General features: G+C 36.1%; 1 protein-coding gene across 3 annotated transcripts; it reads left to right on the forward strand.

Annotated features, from left to right (window-relative positions):
• On the forward strand, window positions 1–27,887 carry LOC138699996 (uncharacterized). Of its 3 annotated transcripts, none has more exons than XM_069826261.1 (2): window positions 1–111; window positions 25,858–27,887. In XM_069826261.1, exon 2 carries the CDS (start codon window positions 25,860–25,862, stop codon window positions 27,741–27,743), a length of 1,884 nt encoding a protein of 627 aa, XP_069682362.1. In that variant the 5' UTR covers window positions 1–111; window positions 25,858–25,859; the 3' UTR covers window positions 27,744–27,887. The 3 variants fall into 3 exon arrangements, with proteins under 3 accessions (XP_069682362.1, XP_069682364.1, XP_069682363.1); XM_069826263.1 differs by lacking the exon at window positions 1–111 and adding an exon at window positions 22,412–22,615; XM_069826262.1 differs by lacking the exon at window positions 1–111 and adding an exon at window positions 24,954–25,106.

Here is a 27,887-nt window from a genome sequence, read left to right on the forward strand (position 1 = left end):
TCGTAAAATGTTTCCTGTTGAAGACGAAGCAGTCTGGTGAAGTTGATTGTGAATGCAAGCATCAAGTCTGCTGTATTAAATCTTGACTGTCTTAACTGTACAATTCATTCTGTGAGTATCCAATAATCTGCATGATAATTTATTCAGTGTTAATTAATCGTATAAACAAACACAAACATTAATTCATAATGATTAACAATAATTAAAATTCAACATAATGATAACCTGCAGGTAATCTATCTTTCCAAAAGTTTATAACTAAACATATTCTATGTACAAAAATGTAAGTGAATTATGAAAATAGCAAAAGTAAGTATGTTGCTAAAACAAAATGTCCTTCTAGAGATGAATTTGTGACGTATTAGAAAGAATCTGAACTACTCGCAGTAGAGTAAAGAGAACAATAGTAATTAATGTGCATTGTGTGTATTCATTGGATCTAAAATTGTCGCTTAATTAATATCTGGAAGTGAGAATGATATAGTCCCAAGCCACACAGACAAAATTTTACAGGACAGCATATTAAAGGTTTAGGGTGCTATTCATAGACATTTCGCTAGCCCGCGCTACGAGGGTGCTAAACAGGATTCATATCATATCATATCGCTGACACTGGTTTATGAACACGAAAAACGTTAGTTCGCTGATCATCCACCGAAAGCCCGCGCTAAGAATGTCTATGAATACGGTCCTTAGAATCCAATGCTATTAGATGCGGTATCATAATAATTTCTTCGGCGTATACTTATGGTATTTGTTGAGTAATTTTTATAATATTTTAATAGTAACCTAGCTTCCCCATATGTGTAAGAAACGTATTCGCACAAAAAACCATTATTGTTAAAAGTGTGGTTTTGGACTCCATTTTGTTATTCATAATTTTCTAAACATAAAACGATTCATAAAAAGGCGTTCTCAGTTACACTGAACATTAGTTTAAAACATTACTTCTATCAGTTAAGCATGGAATAAATGATAAGAAAAGCCATGAGGTAGGTTGACAAATAGAACTTTATTAGATTTATTATTTATTGCCATATGTGAATTTCCAGGTGTATGATTTAACTTCAGAGACTTCTATGATTACGTGTTCCACTGAATACTTGCCATAAGAAATTTACAGAATTTATTCTACTGAAAAAATTAAGATAGTGTAGTTTATCGAAAATAAGGGTAATTGTGAATTATTGAGAAACATAGGTATTACAGTAGGAGAAAGAATAGTACCCCGAGACAATTTGTTCGGACACTGTCAACTTCTACCACAAATAATTCCGACTTGCTAAAATTATCGTATTTCATAGCTGGAAACTGCTCTCTTTGGGTACTATGCATAGACATTTCGCTAGCCTGCGCTACGAGCGTGCTAAACTAGCCCCGACTATCGACTGGTTACTTGTACAGGATTCATATCATATCATATCATATCATATCATATCATATCATATCATATATCATATCATATCATATCATATCGTATCGTATCGTATCATATCATATCATATATCGCTAACACTGGTTTATGTATACGAAAAACGTTAGTTCGCTGATCATCCACCGGAAGCCCGCGCTATGAATATGGCCTGAATTTAGTAAGTATTTATTTATCCTGGTAAGAGATAAGACCAACAGGCCTCCCCTCTACCCAGGGATTATAACTACAATTTATAATGAACAGACATACAATATTACTAATAATATTGTTCGAATAATGCAATAGAATCGGTTTAATTTAAATGAAGTACCGGTATTTTAATAATAATAATAAAAATAAAATAAAAAAAAATAATAATAATAATAATAATAATGATAATAAACTGGCTCTCTGTTGCATCTTTCATGTTATATAGGGGGAAATAAATTGATGCTGTTTAATGTTGACCTCCTTTCGAGAGCCCCACATGCTTGAGTCTCAATGCAAGAAAGCAGGAAAACGCGCACATTGTGCAGCTTGGATATAAACAGCGAAATGAATCCCAGGACAAATCGCCTAAACGTTGTCCAAATTGGCTCAACTACTTCCATTTCAGTTTGGTTGCCAGACCTTTCCCCTCTAGTCACACTCCCTACCATCATTTAAGGGGAATATGCTACTGTCCATTTCACAAACGCTCGACTAATGATTTTCAACACAAAGAGACAAATTTTATTCTTGAAAGTCTATACCAATAATCTATATTTCGAAAGTCTACATTAAGCGTTTGTAGTTCATTTTTATTGCTGCTTATTTCAATTGACACATTTTAAAAAGCTTTACCTTTACCTTTTAACTGAGAGCAGAAGGTAAATGTTTTCTTCACCGCTAGTTGCTACACTAGGACAACATACATGATGGGACAATCTGCACTGTGTCGTTCCCTCTGACTTCTTAATACAAACCAACTTTCCTTATTTAATTAGCAATTAGCTGAAAATATTGTACCACCGGCACTAAAATATACTGAAACTTGTCAAACATTCTGTATGCCTATATTATACGTATATTCTCTTACATACTTCTACTGCATAGTGTTGCCTCAAAGCAACATATTACTTTATATTTTTTTCTGTGTGATGTTTATATGTATTCTGTTGCTCTGAGGCAACGCTCTGAAGTTAACAACGAAGACAGAGTCGAAGAAAATTTAAGAAGTTGGTATCTCTGAGTCTATGGCGCCAATAAAACAGCTGAACGTTATTTGAGAAAAAAATAACTCATACAGTAGTGTTTTATTTTCTTGTGTGTCCAGCTTGGGGGGTGAAAGATATAAGAGGTAACAGCTAACGCTCGGTTCCTAAAGAACCTCTGGGCAAGAAGGAAAAAGAAATTCATTAGCATCCTCTCAACTTGTGTGACATGTCGTTTAGTTCATTTGGTCTAGTTATGCAATAAGAGACCAACAAACAAAAATCTATGTATTTTCGAGATATTGTCCATTGCAGTAAATTTGGTTATTTCTTAAACCTTTTATGCAAGAAGTATTGTAACATCTATACTATTACAAAACAAAAAATAACACAAATAATTTAAAAGTCTAACCTATTTTTAATAACAGATCAACAGTTGATTTAATATTTCAAACAAAATGAATAAATGAATTTTATGGAATAAAATAATTTTTCTTTTAAATGGCAGCACAGTGGAAATATCGCATTCTTGATTTTTTCAGAGTTAAATAATCCAGCTAACAACAACAAATATGTGCAAATATCTCAGTTTTTTAAGTGGCCGGTTGTTCTATTGTTATATAACTCCGTCCATTTGCCTAAGAAGGGGTTTGATTTGCGATCCACTAGGACTTCACAGAAATGAAGTCATTGGTAAGATATATAACTCTTATATCTCGACGTTGTTTTAGGCTAATCCCTAAGTCACTGTTTATGAAGAATAAAACGAACTGATGCCAACCTAGGTGCAAGTATCCGTTCCGGGTCCAGCTCTCGAAAAACCAAGCCAAGAATATTTCGGTCGTCTTACCTCACATGATAGTTTCGTAATAGGAGTCAGTTTCCTGTCAGTTTGATAAAATCTGAAATGGGATTTGAAGCTCCTGATATTCTCCAAGCGGTAGATACGACCCGTCTCGTGTTTAGCCTGGTCTGGTATCGGTGAATGGCCACTCCTTATAGACTTGGCAAGTAAAAACGTAAAAATGTCCGAAAAAATAGTTTCTATTTTCAATAATTTAATTAAGCAAGCATCCTGGAAAATTTACCAAGGAAGACATCATAAGATTACTCCAATTGCACAATATTCATTGAACTCATCATTCCTGAAATTTACATAGGTACCCCCTAACGGAGGTTTCTATACCTACAAGGAAATTAGTTACACTTATTTGCTGACAGTAGCAGAGGGACAAGTAGTAAACTCATCGCCCCCAACGTCACCTTCTATGCAACTAAATAATTACTAGGACGCAAGAGAGAATAATAATTTTATTCAGAGGCTCTAATTTAGATTTATGGTCTTTAAAGTGCTGTAAAACCGACAGGGGACACATGGATTAAGGCTGGTCCACAATAAACCGGGAACGGAAACGAAAACGAAAATATTGTTAAAATAAATGTATTTAAGTGTGAGCATTCACAATTAACTTTCACGTTCTCGCTCCCGCGCTTCGGCAAGCTTCTTGTTAATTGTGAATGCTCACATTTAAATACATTTATTTTAACAATATTTCCTTTCTCGTTCTCGCTGTCGTTTCCGTTCCCGGTTTATTATAGATCAACCTTTAAAATCCCTCCTGGGAAGACTTGCGCTCCGAATTTTTGCTTCCTGAAAAATCCATCGATCCCAGCCGTGTTTGAACCCTAAACTCTTGGCTCTATAGGAGAGCGTTTTGCCCCTGGGGACACACTATTTTATAAATATGAGATAATTTACAAAGTGGTAGAGAAATTTTAGTTCCATGACGTAACAATAGGTATTCTGTTTATGACCAGTGTGTATAAAATAGCCGGGTCGGTGTTTTACGAGACAAATGTAAATTCTGATACACATTTTATCTATATATTCATTCTGTTACGACTATTTCATGTAGGACGATTGAAACAGTACGCATTTCAAGTTTCTCTAAAAAAAATATGATTATTATAAAGCTATTTGATGGTCGTGTTATTACTGGAAGCGTGTAGTGACTTCGATCACCGAGTTTAAATTCCTATAACTTATTATTTAGGGCAATTTTAAAGACAGAGTTTATGTGAACAACCCAAACACGGAGATGACTTAAGAGCCAATATTCATGTCGAAATTTGCAGCAAGAAACAAAATCTTTGTCATCTTGTTAAGAGCATTTTAACAAGATGAGAAGTGTGCATCAAAGAAAGTTTCGTCACTTTCATATTCTATTCAAAGTTAAGATAAGGTATGGCATAATTTTATGTCTTGAAAACCGACTAGCGCATTACAGTATCGAGGTCGCTGTACAAATTGTAGGATTACTTTCTACGTAAAGAGGATACCGTGTAAAATCCATTCTCAAGAACATGTGCTATCCAGAATAGAATACTAGTGATATGAAAGCACCTTAGCATCATTTAAGTAACAAGTTCAACGGAATGATGCGCATTGTTGAATAAATTTCCTGCAGGCAACCTACAACATTCACTGTAAATATGGATACAACAACACCATTACTTTCAGTTTACTCTTATTGCAGTCTTTTATTGACAATAAATACAACAGAATTTACATTTAATATTAAGATCCTGTCTTACTTTGTACAGTTAAACTTTATTATAACGACCTCAGTTTATGCATCCCGTCTACAGCATCAATTATTCTGTGATGCAAATTAATTCCTCGTCAGACGTGTCTTTTCTGGCTTGTTTAGTATGGCATTCATAAATGAACCTATCTCGTAGATAAGGCCAATGTCATTCTACATTGGATACCCAGTCACAACACGACATTCTATTGTCAGTCTCTCTCTGCAGAACTTCCGCATATTCTTCGTCTTTTACAATAGACACTATCAGTTCTTGGAATTCATTACCTACAAATGTTAGGGATTGCCCGACCTTAAACGCTTTCAAGTCCAAAGTGAAAATCTTATTTTTGGACGCACAGAGTCCCAGGATATATATTATGATTCACATGTAACTAGTTTTTAAAGTAATCATGTAATTTAATTTGTCATCTAGTTTAAGTAAGTACCTACTTAAATTCGATAATCTTCTGGCTTATGCCTATTTTTCTATTTCTATTTTGTCTGAGGTATACCTATAACTTTCTTTTATATTAACATTATACTGTATTATCATGCATTTCCTTTTTATCTTCTAGTTTAATGGAACAGAAGGCCTCACGGCCTTAACTCTGCCAGAAAAAATAAAGCATTATTATTATATTTTAAATTTCAACACGTCAAGTATAACAGACTTGTAAAGAAACAACATGAATGCAAAAAAGAATGTGTCCAGTATCGAATAAAAAGTGAAAGTGATACGAGAAATATAAAATGGAAGAAAGTAATCTTATGTTTATGGTGAATTTGATCTGATTAACCCTACAACTAGTCTGTTTGCAAATAAAGAGAACTAAAAAGCATTACAAAAGCCTGAATAATGTGATATCAAACCTGTATAATTCCCAACCATCCTTAATACCTGTTCCACACATCTCGGATGTAATTACATTCGTTTAGCACTTCTTCTCAGGTCCCTTTTGTTAGTTCCTTTGAGGCGGAGCACGGGTTGGGAACAGCGCTACGGGTTCCCCTGTTCGACGTCTCCGAACTCCCCTACAGTCTGCATAAACTCTTTTGCTTTTCGACGTGGGCATCACCGCGGTCCCTCAACCTCACCCCACGAGCTACCACGGTACATAGCACTACCACTAGCAACTAACGACCACATATCACAGAGTTCAAGTTCGGTGGCGGCACACAGCCGACTCTACATCGAAACAAGCCCGTAATATGGAAAAGAAACTGAGAGAGGAAGTGTAATAATAATTATGGTAGAGAAATTAGTTCGAGGTCCAACGTCGAAAGTTATTCAATAATTCCGCTTCAATTGGTTGAGGGAAAACATCGAAAACTTAAACTTTCTCAGAGGTCCTTTAGATGGCATTAAAATCAAGTTATGGTACCGTACTTTCCCATTTTGCAAATTATAAAGAGAAAGTATTATGAATAAAATTTATGATACTTAATATATTGATTTTAAAATGTATATGGAAGTACAGGTTTTCAACAGCATTGATGTCGACAAATAGGTTTGGAAAATCCTGTATTTCTGATGTTACGAATGCAACATCTTGAAAATCTAAGGTGACATCTCATTCACGAATATGTCAATACACTTGCAATTACGAAATGAACATTATCAGAAGACGACGTAGGTTCATTTTATTCAGTATATGTATGTATAGATTATAACTGCGCAGTTTCCAGACTAGCAGCTTTTGTTCACATGTAGCGCGTTAAGGTCATGGCCGGTAAGTTTGCTATCACTTGGTTGAAGTAATCAAGGTGGCATCTTAAGCTTTTATTAAGTTTCATTGCAATAAGGTTTTAGTTGGATGTAGCTTTGTTTTGTAGTAAATGTGAGGAACCTGTTTTCAAGGTTTCTTAATTTAATACTCGGCGAACTATGGTGTTAGATTAGAAACCGTGGAGTAGTGCTATGTGGGGTTCAATTGGACCACATTCTGAAGAAAGAAACCAACACTCAAATTTGTAAAGATAAAATGGAGTTAATACTATAGTATTATTCCTGACCTGGTACTCTATGCTCTGCAGAAAAGAACCAACCCTGTTTCTGCATTTCAATGCCATTTATGGACTGACCAAGAAAACACTGGCACCAGATTCTGAAATCTCTCTTCTGCAGAATGGAACTATGTGGATTGGTTTCTTTTAGCAGAATGAACACAGCATTGTGGGATCAGTTGTTCGCTAGACTTTATGATATTGAGAGATTGTGTTTGTTGTGTATTCTTGTGCGAATAGTATTTCAGGATTGCTTACTTAAGCTGAGGGCAAAGGATTGTACAATTATGTAGGTACTTTAGAAAGTGAAAATAAGAATGTATTACTGAGTTCAGCTGTAGATATTTTGAAGGAGAATATGGTGAAATTGATATTGGGAAAAGCAAAATTAGTCTACCATTAGTAGTAGGTCTATGTGATAAGGTAATTATTTTGTGGCCCAATGGTAAACCAATAGCGACGCCAAAGCTTCGCGATCTAGGGATACAATCAATCATGGATCTTAAACCTGGCGACACAAAGAATTTCTACACAGCTTTGATTGCAGACTATCATGTAGAGGATAATACTGATGGGTTATCAGGGGAACTAGATTTGGAAGTTGAGTAATTTTGTCTGTAAATTTTAGTATAGTTTTGGTGTTTAAGAGAATCATACCTGTATGTGGAAATTTGATATGTATAGAGTTAATATTACACTTCAATAATAATTCACGCAATGTGTCTATATTAATATTAAACAATTTCCATAATTTGTAATATAAATCTCTGTCACTAAAACAACATTAAGATACATGGATCACACATCAGATATGCTTTACGGGAGATCAAGAGAAGGTGCGGTTAGTGTTCAGAGAAGACGTCAGGATGCGAAAAGTATAATGGGTGAAGAGATAGTGATTTCGTCACCACAAGGCAGTATTTTATCGTTGACGGGTACATTTAAGGGCCAAAAAAGTTATAATCTTAGAAGTTGGTGCATGAGCGGTAAGAAATAAATAAAAGATCTGAATGAAATTACAACAGGAAGTTTGGAGATTTAATGTCGTAAATCGTGTTTTAGTGTGATGAAAATGAGTTTAGGGGATCATAGATATAGAGATCAGGTAGGAAGTTATGAAATTGAAAAAAAAGTTGGGAAATTAAAAAGTGGCTAGTTAATAAATATAGTTACCGATTGAAGTTTACTGTAAAGAAGTAAATCTTCGAAAGTGATGTAGTGAAGTTATGAAAGATGATCTTAGTGATAGTATTTACAATTTTCTATGGTTTTTTCTGAGTGTTGATTGTGGTTAAGAAATTAATGATCAAACTAAAGTGAACTAGATACTCATGTCAAGATTTAATAAGATTATAATGACGTGTATTAGGTAGAAAAAAGATCCCAATGAGTATAACCGGGTGGAGTGTTACGAGTTAGATGTAATGTAGAAAGACGGAATTATGTATAAATGTAGTTAGCAAGATTAGAATGCTGAAAGGAACGTAAGTGTGGAACGAACAGATGGTAGACATTTAAGATCAATAAGAAGAAATTGACTGTTTTAAGTTAAGTTAATAGCGAGAGTAGAAGAGTTATCAGTTTAACAGGCTGCCGAGATTGCATGTTAATTGTAGTTATATTAATAGAAAGTTATGGTGAAACCCGTATACATAAGTGTGGTACACCATAACTAATATAAATGTTGATGACAAATAAATTCTATCTATCTATACATGGATCACACGAGGAAACTAAGAGGAAGACGGAAAATAGGAAAGATGCAGGATGTTGGGTTTGTAGTGAAAGACTTGCCTTTTTTAGGCAGAACACTATGCATACATGAATGAATGAATGTCACTAAAAATATTCAAACAAAACTGCATCAATACATACATGTAATTTGGATCATTTCTGCTTATCATATACTGTCTATGATGTACCGAAGTACATATGATATTTCTAACAGATCACTCGTAATGAGTGCACCTCTGTACATAGTGTTGGGCACTGTGCCACTGTCACATATTCTGTGACACAGTACATGAGGGTAGGCCATCAAAGAGGAGGTAGAACTTAAACTGAGAAGGATTCAATCCGGCATCGGAACTAGAATCCGGTGTGGCTTAGTGAATAAAGCGTCAGCACATGGAGCTGAAAGCCAGGTTCGAGTTCCAGTGCCGGAGAGAATTTTTCTCCGTTCTACCCATTCTTCAATGTCTCTTTCTCTCCAACAATTTGATAAATTAAATGAAAGAAGAATACAAATTTCATCCACCTATATTGCCTATAAAATAACTTTTAGAATAATATAAGGTAATTATCTGTACATAGTGTTAGATAAGTCAATGCATGTAGTATTATTACTTCACAGTAATAGAGCATGCAGGCTGTCGATAAAAAAATCACATGTCAAGCATTTTCGATTATTTATTAACAATGTTTTAATCATGGAAAACTTTCTTTCCACATCAACAGATGCGAGACGAGCATAAATCACTTGCGCCATGAGTCACTGTGTCATTTTAAAAAGATTACTACATCCAGAATTTTTCCATAAAACTTACTCTCTTTTCCTGCACACTATTTTCATTATATCGTCATTCACATTCTTAATGTTATTTACAGCGTCTGAGACGCTGTCTTCCAACAAGGCGGCCTTGGTTCTCTCCCAAGCCAGGTCATGACGGAATTTGTGATGTATGTACACTTAGCGGCAAAAAGAATGGGCCGACTCTTGGTCGATAGAAATGCTAAGTTCTATCGCGCGGTTCACTCGTGTAAACGTAACCCACTGCAAGGCTTGCTGTGGTGTCTCTTCATTGAAAGTTATCAGTCTATAATGTAATGAACCTTACGAGCAGTGTGTGGCCCAGTGATAAGAAGTCTGACATCCGTGCCAGAGGTTGTGAGTTCGCCTCTTGGTAAGGTACAAATATTTTTTTTATTTTAACTTTTACTTAATTTATTAGTTTAAATGTGAAATGGCATTTGTTAACAAACTTCGTTATGCCTGCCTTGTAAAAATATTATTTCCCATCACCTGTGGGCTATTAATAGGTGAGACCTGGTCTATATAAACAAAAATGTTTGTTTCACATCCTAAAAAAAACGGACGCATATCAAACACAAATAAATAATTAAATTAACAAAAACAAACAATTGTTTAATATATTAACAAAATAAGGCCTGTGGTGGGGACTAGTATCTCGTCCACAAACCACCTGCGTCAACATTTGCTCTCATTCTGCGCGGCATGGAGTCCACAAGATTATGGAACAGGTCTAAATTCTTGGCCATCTTCTCCCTTGCATCTAGAACTCTGACCCACAATTCCTCAGGTGTCCGAACGGGTAGTTGTTCTGCCCAATTAGAGCGTAGGATCCTATTGACTGTAACCCACAAATTTTGAAACGGATTCATACCTGGTGAATTTGGAGGCCAGTCGACTGGGTCGACATCACGCCTCCTCGTAAACCATCTTTGAATCCGGTTGGCGGTGTGTATCGGATGATTATCCTGCTGGAAGAAAAGTATTCCTTCTGGATATCGTTTTCGGGCGGAAGGGATCATTACATTTGCCAAAATGTCTTCGTAGACTTCTGCCGTAAACAGTCCGTGGATGCGTTCCAGAAGTCCTATCCCATCGTATGACATCCACCCCCAACACGCGATCCTCACGCGAAGCCTATCGGTGGTCATTCATACAATAAACTAGGACAATACTATCATTGCTATTGGAGACAATTACCTCGTCGGAGAAAATGACATTTCTCCAATCAAAGTCATATCGCAGAGTAACATACACAGAATGTTACTGGAGACAATTACCTGGTCGGAGAAAATGACATTTTTCCAATCGAAGTCCTGTCGGAGAGTAGCATACGCAGAATAACCTATGCGAACCAGGGCAATGAGTTATTGTTTCTGTGCCATCTTCAAGCGTAATGACTAGACAGAACGTTATATTAACAGATAGCAGTATTGCTTGAAAGAGAGAGGGAGGTTTATTATTATTAGAGTTTGGGCATATTCTAAGATATATCGCCACATAATTATAGCTTTGCGAGACACATATAATGGCAAATTTGTAATAAAAAAAGAAGACTGGATATACCAATGCCGTAACAACTTTCGTTACTGCAACTGTTTGTATCAGTTCGACATAATACATGGTTTTCCTGTTCATATTCGCTCCGGTCGATTTTGTATTTATCAATTTTATTACTATTTCACTCTTCAAGGGCCCAGATGTATCTAGAATCAACCCGCCATTCGATTTTATTACATATTGTAGCCTCTTAAACAAAATACAGCAAATTTAAATGGTTTAATTATGTGTTACCTAGTGAACTATGGCGTTGACGAGACGAGCATGCGCAATGTATGTCTCTGGAACTTAGAAATTGTCGGCCGGCCCATTATTTTTGCGGCTAAGTGTACAAAGTAGACGTTGCGGAGGATTTTTCTTGGGGTTCACCGATTTCCTTATATCATTCCACCAACACTCTCCATCTCCCTTCATTTCATCTATCATCCGCAACAGTAAAAATAGGCAGGGTGAAGTCTTGGGGACGTAGTACGGCTTTACGATGGTGATATAGTAAGCACTTCGGGCTTCGTGCTCCTGAGGCTCATTAGACTCATCTGTCAGCGTCGGATTCACGAATGCCACTCAGACCACCTGTTGGACGTGAACAATCATCGCATATGAAGGGAGCAGCGTTCCTAAGTGCAAGGATCCATCCTCTGTCCAGTCCTCGAAAAGTCAAGGGAAGATTATCTACAATATTCAGTGACATATTCTAATTTATTTTATAGTCGAACTATTCCTTAGCTAAAACGGAAGCGTGTACAAACCCGAAATTAGATTTAAATAGATGTTATTTGATTCTTAATAAAATATTTACTGAAAATGGACATGAAATGTTTATTGTAACCGAATCATTGTCAACAAAACAACGGACAACGTTCGTCACTCTTTAGATTTCTTGAAATAATAAGTGCAAGCTTTGAATGAGCACCCCCATTATGTAAGAAAAGAAGCTGGCGAAAGGAGAATATCTGGAACACTTATTTTTTTCAATTTATTTACACTAGCGGGAGCTTTCATAAAAATATTTTTAACGTTTTCAAGCAGTTTGTCAAGATTTAAATCTGTGCTATTATTTCGTCTGAAATTCTAAGGCATGCGTGCCCAAGGCGAATTATGATACCTACAGTACCATATTTTCATAAACATTTATCAGGTACTTTTCTACCTCAATTTACATGACACTTTCAATAGGAATATATTTTCATGCTGGATATAGTCAATATATTATATTTCATTGATTTACCTTAAAAACTCACTAATTGTTAAATAATATACATTTACCAAAACTGGCATGTTAAAAGATAAGGCTTCCAAGGCTTCTCAACATTAATATCACCTATAACTCTACAGGGTGTTTCCGGGTTAGTGTTACAAACTTTCAGGGATGATGGGGAAGGGCACATGTATCAATTTGAGATAAGGAACCATGGTCCGGAAATGACTGAGTCGAAAGTTATAAGTAAAAATACTTGTGTGGAAATGGTATTGTAATTTGGCACCACTTGCCCTCCTTCCCTTAACCTTTGGAACAATCGTGGAAAGATGGTATGGGTCGGATGTCTCCTACGTGGGTACTTGCCCCGATACAATCTGTGAGCTTGTCTACTGTTCCCATTGGCTCATCCGTATTCGAAAATCAGGTCTGCATATTCCGCTCTCGTGTACTCCTCCATTTCACTAGGACTGATCGACTAGACACTACAACTTGTACATATACACTGCTGTCTACAGATGTGCATATCAGGACCGACCATGTCCGTTACACATTGCGCTATCTGCATTGCTTTAGTGTAGTTTCCTGTCCCCTCCCCTCCCCTCCCCTCAGACAGCGCACTGAATGGAATACTGTAAGTAGACAACGTAAACAACGTCAGATGAATACAGTATGTGTATGATGTACAGATAAATACACATAAATAAGGTGTACACAGGAATAAAATTATTTCATTTCCACACAACTATTTTTGCTTGTAACTTTCGACTCAGTCATTTCCGGACCAGGGTTTCTCATCTCAAATTGATACATGTGCCCTTCCCCACTAACACTAGCCCGGAAACATCCTGTATATTCAAATCCACTGTTTTGCAATTTGCGAATCCATCTTAAATTTTGTAATTGTTTTTATCAAACAACGACTAACATAATGTCTTCTTAACGGTGATTCATTTGAAATTTATGTTTTAATGCATTTCTCTAAGAAATCACGAAATATTTGTCGTTCTGCAATTTACTGAGACGAATACGAGTATTAATGCAAAGGAATCTTAATATAGGCATATTTCTTCACAGAACGTTTCAGTAGCTCCATCATAGGCAGTTTGTTGAAGTTTTAATTCCTCTTCAATCTCTTTTTACCTCTGATTGATATTCTGGCTGATATGCACATCTTTTATCAGGCAGTCAGAGGAAGAACAATAATTGTTTGTATGCATCTGAAGTTTGATTAGTGTAATATGTAGCTAATTAGCGATGTATGCAATGGAGAGGGAAAAGAACTGGCCACCCTACCCCATTATCTCTTGTTTAGTTGCCTCATAAGTGATGCCATATTGGTATCACTTGTGAGATTCAAATCTGTCTTCGGACAATTGACTAAACAACAACAATCTCTTTAAATAAAAGGACATACTTCTTTATATTGATACAGTATTAAACAATAAAATATTTTCCCCAAAATTGAAGTATTGTACAGCTTACAGAAGGGATCGGCAAAAATGTCACCTTCATCACTAGCAATAGTGACGTCTCAGGAGCAGCGCAGTGAACTCTCTTTGCTTCACCCTCTCCCTTCCATCCAACTCCCCTACAACTCCAGTACACATGCATCTATCAGAGGTGGATTACCTGATAAGATTTAGATTGCTTCTTTCTCAAAACCTTCAATGTCTGTTCGGAAACGTGTGTTTAAGGAAGAATGGAAGGAACAGCATTTGTTGTTCATATGGTGACAATTTAGATGCCTCTTGTGTTCTAAAATTCTAATAGGCACTTATAAGAAACATCTAGCGATATTAGGACACGTCATAAGATTATCACGAAATCATAGACAAGCAGGAACATATCCAATGTAATTGTAAATGGAAATGTATACAGTAGAAAAAAGTATAAACATTATTTTCTTTTCGTAGGATTGGAAGGGTCGAAGCAATTAAAATAAAAAAACAACAAATTTCAAATAATAATTCCGGTACTAAAATACGATGAAACAAGCTATGAGTCAATAGACCATTATGCAACGAGCCTGTAATGATAGTAATTAAGACGCGAGTATGTTTGTTTATGAAACGAGCGCAAGCCACTTTAAATTATTCAGAAGTAGGTCTATTCATTTTATTCGCATCTGACTGAAGATCGGAAATGACCTTGTGCATAGCTCGTAAATTGCGAGATGTGCGCAGACGGGAAAGTATTGATTTTTTCCGAAGAACAATAATGTCATTGACCTTGATATAATTTAGAGAATAACATGAACTAATTTTGATATAACCTGGAAATTGATTTAGAATTGAAAAACGAGATGACAAATTGAATTTATTTGAATATTATTTACAATTAACGCTAATTATTATAGTAACAGAACATAACCTTCTGCGACAGTATTGGATTTCCAGCCTCCGTGACGTTTCCCTCGTTGTCTTTCGATTGCATATCCGAGAATAATCGAAAACCTGAACTTTAATGAATAGGTGTACTTTAATGACATGCATTAAAGGACTGCTACCAGGTGTATAATTACTACATTTCGGCATGGTCGAGCATAAATAAAACTTCATGCAAGTTATGTTATTGCTTTGGAAATCGCAAAATCATTGAAGTGCTATATCCTAATGAATGACAGTTCATTAAAACATGTCTGAATAAACTTGGAAATACAGATATTGATACAGTAGAACTGTTAATGTTCACCAGTGGAATTACGAAGGACCTCTCTGTATAAGAATATTTGCTCGATATCATTGCACTTAATGGAAATACAAGAGGAGAGGAGTTATTCCAAGCTAAACAAAATAATATAGAAGAAATGAATCTGAACATAAAGCAACTTGTATCTGTTGTAACATATGGGACTCGAAATATAACTTTAAAAAAGTCCATAGGTGGATAAACGTGTTATTAAAATCCACCGTTGTGGCTGAGGGGTTAACGAGTCTAACTTCGAACCCAGCGGTCCCGTATTCGATTCCTAGTCAAAACGAGTTGCCTGGGTGAGGTTTTTTTTAGGGATTTTTCTCTCACTCCTATGGATGAATATTAGGTAACTTCATCAGGCGATTGGAACTCCACTCATCTTCACCACTTCCTTTCCTCCTCCATCATCCTTTCCTCATCATCCCGTTTCTGGTTTTTCAGATCACTCTACAGGCGGCCTGCGTGGATATGTGGTTTCTGCAACTGCGGACCTACTCAGGGGGTCTTAGGGGAAGTTGCCGAAGCAGGAATGGTATATGGATTTCTGTTGGCTGTAGGGATCAGTCGTTAGGGAGTCATGTGGTTGGGTACGTTGGGATCTATGGTACGCACCTCATTCCATATCGAGGGTTAGCGCAATAGATCTCCACAGGTCGCAGTGCTGGGCCATCCGTACCCCCACTCACTTAAATTCCATTCCATTACAACGTGTTATTAAAAGAGCTGGAAATAAGCGAGGACATAAAACGTTTCCATTGCATAACACACCAGACTGGCTTAGATTAATTAAAATGCTCTCCATAGAAAGTATGTGTAGTCCTATCGTAGGTCGCCTACTGCTATGTTTGGCTCTATAGTCAATATATTTCGGAACACATGTTTTCTGAACGAAAACTTGTAGGGTGTTATGCATAGACATTTCGCTAAACGTGCTAAACTAGCCCCGGCTATCGACTGGATTCATATCATATCATATCGCTAGCACTGGTTTATGAATACGAAAAACGTTAGTTCGCTGATCATCCACCGGAAGCCCGTGCTAAAAATGTCTATGAATATGGCCCTTATTATCTAAGTAAAGATCGTGACTACCAGACGCAAATTTACGAGTTGTATTAAGAGTGGCAATTTGTGACGTATTTTCCTAGGTTGTTGTAGCACAGTAAAAATAGAGGCGAAATGAAATATAATCTGTCCATCTATAAATCAATATTATGTAGTCTACGTCTGATGCTTGTGTTGAGAGTCCGCCGCCGGGATCCGAACGGAGTGTTCTGTACTCCTTAATTCATATTACAACTTATGTATTGTGGCTTGCATTCAGTGATGTCATCGTGACTACAAATTTGCCGACGGCTGGCTTACAGTATAATCTAGTGCTGGAAAATCCCAGTACTATTGCATTACCCCTGCGGTGACTGAGTGGTGAGGCCTTCATCCTGTCACGTTCTGGTTTGGGATTTTTCACTTCAGTAATCCATACTGACACTTGTGGCAGGCAAGATCACATTTGGGGTTTTTCTCAGGATTTTCCCATTCCCTCACATTAGGCATCTACATGATTTCGTTCTGCTCTCCATTCCATCAATCCATAGCATTCCCCGAACGCCGACTGGCGACGTACGGAGAGGGCTGGCCTAAATACGAGCGGAGTTGCCTGTTTGAGTTCTGGTTACCAGAGTCGGGCGAAACACTTCATAATACCGCTCGCTCTCGCATCACCATCTTTTGACTCTCGCTAGCTCGAGGTAGTGCTCAGGAGGAAGGGGCAGCGTAACAGTGCGTAATACAATATTAATACAATACTGCAGACGCGAACAATCACTCTCAATCCTGTTCAGTCCCTGTACTCTCGGCCAGAGATAAAGAACCTTTAGTCGCCCTGAGTGGCGCAGTTGGTATAGCGCTGGCCTTCTGTATCCGAGGTTGCGGGTTCGATCCCGGCCTAGGTCGATGGCATTTAAGCGTGCTTAAATGCGACATGCTCATGTCACTAGATTTAGAGCGCTTTCGGAATAAGAAGGCATATAAGGCGGAGCTAGTTCAGGCCAGTCTATGTCGACTAGTCAATGCTAGTGAGGTGGCGTTGCCCAGTTAAATCGTCGCGAAGCCTCGCTGAAGTGTCGCGTACTTCTTTCTTTCTTGCGCGCACAATAGTTATGCCCAGGATTGTATTTTAAGCTGTATCATTCGATAGAGCTTCGAAATCTGGATCTGACGGGAACAAGAACGGAATCCGTAGGTCACCTGGTTCGCATGTTACCGGTTAAACTGTTAATAAGCTGTGAAGTCTCTCGCTGTAAACAGAGCTAGATTTGGTTTCTTTTCAAATTCAGATGTGGACTGTTTTCTGTGTGTACTGAAGAGCCTTTATCGAACAATAATAATTACATACAGTAGCAATGTGCAATGTCTCTTGAAAGGATTCAAGTGGATCTAGTGTTTTGTATGTTACACGCAAAAGGAAAATTCTACACTCACAGGCGAAGGTAGGCTATGGTAGAATTTACACTTTTCATCGTAATATTACACACAGTGTAAGAAGAAATATCGTAAAAGTATGAGGTAATTGGTTGATATTGTAAAGATAAATACCCTCCTCCCTTTTTCAATTATTAATCATCATCATCATCCTTAGCTCGACAACCCATCATGGGTCCTGGCTGTCCATAGGAGTTTCCGCCATTCATCCCTATTTGTAGCAACACTCATCCAGTTTTTAACTCCAATAGTTCTGGCATCCTCCCTGATACCATCCTCCCATCTGACCTTTGGTCTTCCTCTTCGTCTACTTCCCCCTGGTTCATATCGGAGGACTCTGATGGCTGGTCTCGAGTCCTCTAATCTCATTATATGGCCAGCCCACCTCAGGCGTCCCATTTTTATAAATGATGTTATATTGGGTTCACTGAAGAGTTCATATAATTCATGATTATACCGGGCTCTCTATTCGTTACCTACATTGATTGGCCCAAAGATCGACTTTAAAACCTTCCGTTCTAAAATGTTTAATCTATGTATATCCTTTTTTGTCAATGTCCAGGCTTCTGAGGCATAAGTGAGGACTGATCTCATCAAAGTTTTATATATTCTAATTTTGCCTTGGGGGGGGGTAATATTTTAGATCTAATATGTCTCACGAGACCATAGTAGCATCTATTAGCGAGGAAGATCCTTTTACCAATTTCAAGGCTCATATCATTATCCTGACTAACTATAGAGTCAAAATAACTAAAATTAGTTACTCGATCAAATTTATAGTTTCCAATCTCCAAGAAATCATTTGCACCACAAGCTCTATTTGGGTTAGATATCATGTACTTGGTCTTCTTTTCATTCACTTGTAGTCCCATCCTCTTTGCTGCGTCCAGTAGAGAGTTAAATGCATCTACCAGTGCTGTTCTTGTTCTAGCAACAATATCGATGTCATCTGCATAGGCTAGGAGTTGTACTGATTTATAATAAATCGTATTCGTTGTTTGTATTTCTGAATCTCTTATAACCTTTTCCAGTGCAATGTTGAACAGCATGCACGCCACTGCATCCCCTTGTCTTAGCCCACTGGTTGCTTCAAACTCATCTGTGAGGGTATTCTGAATTTTGACTTGACACATTGTTTTTTTCATCGTCATCTGGACTAGCCTGATCAATTTAGATGGGATCTTTAGCTCATACATAGCTGAATATAGTTGTTTTCTGTTAACAGAGTCATATGCTGCCTTAAAGTCGACAAATAGATGATGTGTGGTTATATTATATTCGTTTGTTCTTTGTAGAATTTGTCTAAGTGTAAATATCTGTTCCACTGTGGATCTATTTGGCCGGAACCCACCCTGATAGTTGCCTAACACTTTTTCGGAGTATTTAGAGAGACGGCAGAATAGCACATTGGAGAAAATCTTATAAATTATATTCAGGAGGCTAATACCTGTAGTTGGGACAATTCATGGGGTCTCCTTTTTTGAGTACGGGGCATATGACACTGTAGTTCCATGACTGCGGCATAGTTTCATCAATCCAAATGTGTGTCATTAACTCATATATTTGTTTCTCAAGTTCTAGACCTCCCTGTTTGAGTAGCTCTGCCTGTATATTATCCGTGCCAGGAGCTTTTCATTTCTTTAGTTTTCCTATTGCCTCCTGAATATCCTCCAACGTTGGTGGATATAATTCTAGACTTTCCCCTCTGTCCTCCAGGGAATTGCTGACGTGATCATTATTCAGTTCTTCAGAGGTCAGTAGGTTGATAAAATGTCTTCGCACATCTGTTTAGAATGCTATCTTTCCCCGCCAGTATATCCCTTCTTCATCCTTGCACATGGTGATTCTTGGTTTAAAATCACTTCTATTGTGATTTATTTCTCCATAGAATAGTCTGATAAATTATTAATTGTAAGAAAGAGTATTAACAAGCTCCCTTAAGAACAATGGAACTTTTTAAGATGAAACAATAATTAATTACATTTCCAGTGGCACAACGACGGGGGTGGTGAGAGGGTAAGATTTACCCCCAAAAATTTAGACGTGTAAATAATACAATTTTTACACTCCTAAAATATTAGAAAGCTTCATAGTATAGTTTTTACCTTTCTTTGTGGCCAAAATTTGAAGTTTATAATTTTTATTTTATTTTAATGGCATAGAAGAACTTGAAAGTCATTTTACTATAGTAACAAAAATAACAAAATTCGAGGCAATTACATGAAGTTAATGTTCTTTTTGTCTGTTCAAAACATCACAACAATGAAATGGACGGAGTTACGCAATAAGAGACTAAGCGACAGACACCTGTTTTCGAGATATTGACCATTAAAGTAAATCTGGTTATTTATTAAACATTTTATACAAGAACTATTGTAACAATCATACTATTAAACATAGCACAAATAATAATAAGAAAAGGCTAACAGATTTTTAATATCATACCAGCAGCTGAGTTTTTATAAGTGCTAGGATTTGGTTTTTTCTATTTATCGATCGAAGTATTATTAATATTAAGCTGCTGTTATGAGAGGTCTGTCGCTAAATTATTTCAAGATCACAATAAAAAAACGACAAATGGAAGAGAACGATAAGAACATACAGTTATATATTTAGTGTATATACTCTGTGTAATCTTCACTTTGTTCTTATCAGAAGTGTGTATTTTGTAATTGATTACACGATTACAGTCACAATTACTAAAGCTATTATTTATCGGAAGTGTGAAGGAGGTAAAAATTTGAGTTTCAACATCATGTTTTAAATTAATTTTTTTATTGTTCACTATAAACTTTATAAAAAATAGCATTATAAATCCCCCCTATCACAATTATGGAAAGAATTGTAAGAAAATTGCACACAACAACATTCTTACATCTCCCCCCAAACAAATTACGTTGTTGCGCCACTGCACATTTCACTTATAAAATATATATTGCCATGCTAGGGTCGAGGAGATTTTATAATTCCAAAATTCAATTTGCATTTTAAAAACTTTGAGTTATGGTACATCTAATATATTCTATACAGCGTATACTTTTACTTAATAGGCTATAGAATGTTTACCGTCAATATTTCCAATACGATATTATTGGGTTGTGGTTTTACATTCACTTGTTTACATACTGCATTATACTTTCACTCGTAGGCTTTTATTGTCATAGACCACAGTGATAAAATATAGAACCCTGGACCTCAAGGTAGGTTTAAACTAGAAATTAAATTAAATTAAACTAGATAGGTATGTTTAATTTTAACAGACACGAGGAAAAGAATCTTCATTTTCAATATCAGTAATAAATTACGTATTTAAAGGTTTGCTTACGTTGTATGATACATAGTCCGCCCTTACAAAAGTACGCTTACTGTAACGTTCTGTTTCCTCCGGAGAAATGAAGAGTAAATTCATGATTGCTGGTCAAGGAAGTTTGGACATTTGAATGCACTTTCTCCCTTACAGTTTTTCAGGCGAGAATATCCACATGCCAGATAGTGCAATACAACCTTCAATTTTTTTTAAATTAAGTCACTGTTTCTCTCTCATTACGAGCAACAAAGTACACTACTTTTTTACATATCTGTCGCTTTATTTCGCAAGCTAGTGATTCCGATTTTTAAAGAGACTAGGCTAAATAATGAAAATCGGGATAAAATGACTTTAGTAAGAGTAGCCTATGTAAACATAAGACACAATGATGGAAACAAGACGCTCCCTCCGCTAGCGGATATTTTCCGTCCTTGTCACACGTATCTGCTGACTCTGTCTTTCACGTCTCACGCAACATGTGCCAACGCTGCACAGCAGCGAGCACTGTATTGGCTTAGCCCATATGCCTTCTTATTCTGAAACCCCTATAGTGGCTTGTAAAAGAACTCCTGCGGGACAAAATTTAGGCACACCGGCGACGCTGAGATAACCTCGTCAGTTGCGTCGTTAAATAAACCATATTTGTTTTTTTTTAAGAACCTTTATTTGCATTCTCTCGCATGTAAATTTGAAAGTCGCTACTCACAGTATTTTATCACAGAGAAATGGCATTACTTAACAAAGAAATAGTTAAGAATAAATTGGCAGATGAAAGTTTAAAATTACCTACTTCAAAATTCAGTTAATCGTAAGGCTAAATGAGATACATTTTAAGATACGTATGTTATTTTAACATATTAGAGTCTATACAGTAGTACAATTTTTCTCTTACAAATCTCTGTTTCATATTTCAATATTGTGCTCCATATTCCGAGTTTTACGTTTCTTCATTTACGTTCTCAATATTCCGAGAACGGTTAGACTAATATTACACATTTTCAGTAGGCCTATTTAAAAACATTTACGTTATCCTTTTTCTAAAAACAAATGGAATGGATTATAATGTAAAATATGGAGTTGGCCCATAATGTCAAAATCCTTTGCGCAATATTATTATTATTATTATTATTATTATTATTATTATTATTATTATTATTATTATATAATAGCTTATGCCAATAGCATTTGAGTTCCGTATTGACTTCGGTTTTTCACTTTAATAATCTCGCTTAGATGGAAATTTTATATCATCATATTGTGGGCCTAACACGTTCAAATTCGGAGGATCGACGATAAAATTACTGTTAAGTTGAAATCCTGTATTGTATAAATCTTAACTACAAGAACAAAATTGGGAATAAGCATAGCGCAGCACTGAAGGTTATTTAAAATTAAATCTGATTAAAATAGCTTTAAAATTATTTACAGCTTCCATTCCGTTTTTTACTTAGTCATCACTCATCAGGAAGACGCTGCACCCGTTCAGGAAAAAAAAATCCGAGAGCGGCGATCATCTAATTCTCATGGAAGAGGTGAACTTGAAAAATATGTACACATGGATGTGCTTTATAATAATCTCTTACTTTGGTGCAACAGGACGGGACTTATTGTTGCTGGTCGACAGAGTATCATCGGTCCTGATGGTGTGTATGACATTTTATTGATTCATAACAAATTCTGAACACTTTATGTCAAGTTAAGAACACAATTTACAAATTATGTTAGTAACGTATTATCAATGTAATAATTACGGACCATATTCTGTTCCATGGCGTACGGAAATAAAATTAGTTGTTCATTGACTATATTGACGTGAAGTTATTTGGCGCGTGGCACATGTACTATCAGGGAACACTTGCATCTTTTTAGCTCTACAATAATTGACGTTCTATTCACGATTTAAAACTAGACCTCGAAGACTGTTGAACATGCATTCTACTGATAAACATTCATACTATTATGACTTTTCCTACAATTTAAATGGTTTGTTCATTTATTTATTTGATTTCGTTTTGCTGGTACTGACAGAATTAAGGTCATAAGGCCTTCTCTTCCACTCAACCAGTATAAAATACATAGCAAATATAAATAACTTGAATACAGAAAACAATATTATATTATTATTATTATTATTATTATTATTATTATTATTATTATTATTATTATTATTATTATTATAAGAGCAAAATGTAGATGTGTTTAATTACATGAAACGTACAGCAGAGTCCGTATAGGTCAGTTTCTGTCAGATGCGTTTCCAATTGACTGTGGGCTAAAGCAAGGAGATGCACTATCACCTTTACTTTTTAACTTTGCTCTAGAGTATGGTATTAGGAAAGTCCAGGATAATAGAGAGGGTTTGGAATTGAACGGGTTACATCAGCTGCTTGTCTATGCGAATGACGTGAATATGTTAAGAGAAGCAAGTAAAGAGATAGGTTTGGAAGTAAATCCCGAAAAGACAAAGTATATGATTATGTCTCGTGAGAACAATATTGTGCGAAATGGAAATACAAAAATTGGAAATTTATCCTTTGAAGAGGTGAAAAGATTCAAATACCTGAGAGCAACAGTAACAAATATAAATGATACTCGGGAGAAAATTAAACGCAGAATAAATATGGGAAATGCCTGTTATTATTCGGTTGAGAAGCTTTTATCCTCCAGTCTGCTGTCAAAAAATCTTAAAGTTAGAATTTATAAAACAGTTATATCACCGGTTGTTCTTTATGGTTGTGAAACTTGGACTCTCACTTTGAGAGAGGAATATAGGTTAAGGTTGTTTGAGAATAAGGTGCTTAGGAAAATATTTGAGGCTAAGAGGAATGAAGTTACAGGAGAATGGAGAAAGCTACACAACACAGAATGCACGCATTGTATTCTTCACCTGACATAATTAGGAACATTAAATCTAGACGTTTGAGATGGACATGACATGTAGCACGTATAGGCGAATCCAGAAATGCAAATAGAGTGTTAGTTGGGAGGCCGGAGAGAAAAAGATCTTTGGGGATGTCGAGACGTAGATGGGAAGGTAATATTAAAATGGATTTGAGGAAGTGGGATATGATGATAGAGACTGAATTAATCTTGATCAGGATAGGGACGATGGCGTGCTTATTTGAGGGCGGCAATGAACCTCCGGGTTCCTTAAAAGCCAGTAAGTAAGTAAGTTCTAAAAAAATAAACAAATATTACAATTTAGTGTTAAATAGAAAATTTGGATCGAATTAATGATTAACATAGTGAAGAAAAGTATGTATTAAAAATAAATATTTTACAAAAAGTAATATTGGAAGAAAGATCATATTTTAGACACGGAAAGCAGTCTTTCTGTCAATCGGCTTTCGAAAGTATTCAATGTCTGACAGCCCTTTACACTGTGTACTGTACACTAAAACACGCTATTTTGACTAGCATGAAGAATGAAGGCTTACATTGATTAAATGTTTACATTATTTTACTAGATTAAAAAAAGTTGGCTATAGTATTATGAAATAAAATATCTTGCATTACAATACACAAAACTGTACATAAGCTTAATAGATTAAAAAATGCTTGATCAATTTAAGCCTACATTCTTTATTACAGTGTAAGTAATAAAAATAGAGAATTTTAGTATACACAATGTAAATAGTATAAATTGGAAATATTACTGTAATTGTTAAAGTGGTCCATGTTTTGTTCTGTCCCACTTTACCAAACAAGAGTCGCGTGAACCGTGGCTTGCACGTTCGTCATCCTTAAAAACTCGAGTAATGCTACGCTTGTAGACGGCTGGGACAAAGTACGGTCCCTAGTAACAATGGTAGTGGTAGAAGTAGTAGTCGTAGTTTGTAATTATATCTCAGTATACACGTAACGATTTTTGAAGACACCACAAGTGACTGAAATTGTGTCCTACGTGGTTTTCTATGTGTTGGTACATCTACTCACACAATTTCATAGTCGAAATCGAACCAGGTATCTTGGACTATCAGATGTTTCCTGTCCACCTATCAAGCGAGAGGTTGGGAGTCTCGCTCGTTGTCGACCTTACATTCTCGAGATTTAAGAAAATTTTCCCGCACAACTGGTTCGCATCGAACCTTAGTGTAATCAGCCAGTACAGGTTGGAATGCCCCTAGCTTGAGGGTAAGCGCATTAATCTTCTAAGGTGGCAGTGTATGCTCTCGAAGTAGAAATTGAAGTTAATTCAATAAAATATTGCTGATTATATTTATCTTATTGATTATTATATTATTGATAATATTGTTTGGAGAAATGTGTGATATTGTTGACAGAAACAATAATGATATTGTTGGTTGTTATATTTATAAATTACATTAATAATATTCATTCCTGTACGAGTATTGCAGATATTTATAATGATGATGATGATGGTGATGATGATAATGATGATGATGATGATGATAATGACGACGATGTTGTATCCCTGTTTACATCTACCCGTCCCTCCACCCATCTGTTTATATTCTGTCCACCCAACATCCATCTCATACATATATACATCTAATTGACCATTTCCCCTGTTCGCCAAGACATTCTTTTATTCAATCATCTATACTCCTTTCTAGCATTATGTCCTGTCTTTTTTGTGCGTATCTAGATATAAAATGAAAAAATATTCATACTTCACGAGAGATTCTTAGGACACTGATTTCCAGCTAGTAAACAAATTTACTCCTTCACCATTGGTTGCAGAAAATTACCTCATCTTTTCGCTAGCACAGATCGATTAACTGTGGAATATGAATTAATTTAAACTTCCATGAGAGAGCATTAATTAAATACCGGTACTATATATACAATCAAGTAACTTCACCACTTCACATCTCACTACATAGGCCTATTTTTATTTATTTATTTCTTTTTTCTGTTTCAGAAATGATACCAGAAATATTTCTGATCCCACTCATTGCCTGCAGCCTGATTTTCATAGTTTCAGCAGAAAACAAGGGATCACGAGATGCAGTCCTATCGAAAGAGCTTAATTCCTCTACGGACTCCAATGAAATGGAAGGAAGTTACCTGCCATACTGTAATGAGACAGCTGGATTTAGTATCTTGGAAGAATACAACTGCACAAGAGATTCCAGTTATGTGTACGAAACTACACAAATTCAACAAGTCGAGTACACTTTTGCATGCAAGGAAAGGGTTGTTAATAGTTTTCAGGTAATCAAAGTCCCTCAAAGCCTAGACGAAAGCGGGAAAAGCTTCCTTGAAGCTCTTAATTATGAGATAAGGAATATGTCGGAGGAAGCCAACTATGCTGCTTGTAAATTCATCTCGGAAAGAGACGATGTAATGGGGCAGACCCTAATCAGGAAAACTTTAGAGTACCAGAAACTAATACTGAACCTAGTCAACAACACAAATGAAATCAAGTTTGTTAACAATTCCTCTGAAACTGAAGAAAAGTTCTCTATGACTGGAATAAGCTTAGAACAAAATTTGGAAAACGCACGTAATTTGAGCACATTTTATAAATACTTGTGCAACTTGATAAATCTAAATTCAAAGTATCAAAACTTATCACTTGCAATAAACAAAAGCAAGTCGGAATATGACGACGGAGAAGAAGTGGAAACGCTTGAGTCTATTGTCGAAGAATCCAAAAATATTGTCGAAGTGCTCGACAAATACGTACAAGAGCTCAAGAATTTCCCGGCGCCCAATCTAAACAATAATACAATAAAACAATTTCACCTAACAGAGATTAGAGAATTATTTGATTTAAAAATGTGGGAAAATGAGCTTGAAACAGGTAAGAAAGAACTTGAAAAATTTGAAGAAGATCTGAAAGTAGAGCGATTCGAAATCATCATGAGAATTTACATTTCTCTGATTTTAAAAATTACTATATTTATAGTTGGAATTATTTCAAACTCCGTCTTGCTTCTCGTCTTCTGCAGACACAAGGAAATGAGGACATTTCCAAACCTGATGATAATCAATTTAACTGTAGGAGACCTGCTCTCCCTCATTGCGAATATTCTTCTTTTCAGTATATTTCGAGATATAAAATGGACATTTGGACTGAAACTATGCACATTTTACAGATATATTCGCCAAGTGCCTTATGGAGTGAGCGTTTATTCTGTTGTGGTTATTAGCCTTCAGAGAACGTTTGTTTTGACAAACACTCTTCAGAAACGAGGTTGTGGATGCAGAGGACGTCAGATAGTCAAGTCTGTTCTAACGATTTTGTTCGTTTGGGCAATTGCAAGTGTGGCCGCGATACCTTACACTTCAAATGCTATAGTTGTGAGCAACTTGTGCCGTGTTGAAACAAGCGTTTACTTCAACTTGTGGTCTTCAACATTTCATCTTGTTATTCTCTGCATCATTCCACTGGTAATAATCACATTGTCTTCAACCATTTCTGTTGTGAGAATCAGGAAGAGCATGAGAGGAATTAAAGGTGAAGCAATGAAACAAGAACAATTGAAGAAGTCTCGTATGTTGAGTTCCAAAATTCTAATTGCTCTTATTATTGTTTTTGCAGTGTCTTACCTCCCATACTTCACGTACTTATTTGTGTATTATGCGATCAGCGAAGTTGAGGGATTTACACGTTCAGTATTGAACCATGTAACTTATAACTTAATTTTCGTGAATGCTTGTTTCAATCCTATAGCCTTGTTCATCGCTAGCTCAAAATATAGAAGATTTATGAAGAACTACTTGTGCATCAGTAACCGTGACAAAATTAATAGCGATTTGTCTAGTGGTACGAATACAACATCAGTGGAAACGAACCTTTGAAACTACAATTTTACTTTTAAGAAATCAGAGCAATGTATCTCCTTATGGAATTTCAATAATTTTCATTTAACAATTTATATGTATTCTTCAATGATAAAATTATGTAAAGATTCATGAATGGATAAATTCCTCTGAATTATATAA

Source organism: Periplaneta americana, chromosome 5, assembly GCF_040183065.1.
Source record: "Periplaneta americana isolate PAMFEO1 chromosome 5, P.americana_PAMFEO1_priV1, whole genome shotgun sequence".
NCBI lineage: Eukaryota > Metazoa > Arthropoda > Insecta > Blattodea > Blattidae > Periplaneta > Periplaneta americana.

Excerpts from the sequence above, each read along its gene's own strand:
- LOC138699996 (XM_069826263.1), top strand. The coding sequence starts at position 22,528 with ATGGATGTGCTTTATAATAATCTCTTACTTTGGTGCAACAGGACGGGA. Across the intron at positions 22,616-25,857 it reads GAGTATCATCGGTCCTGATG|AAATGATACCAGAAATATTT; the intron begins GTGTGTATGACA and ends TTTCTGTTTCAG.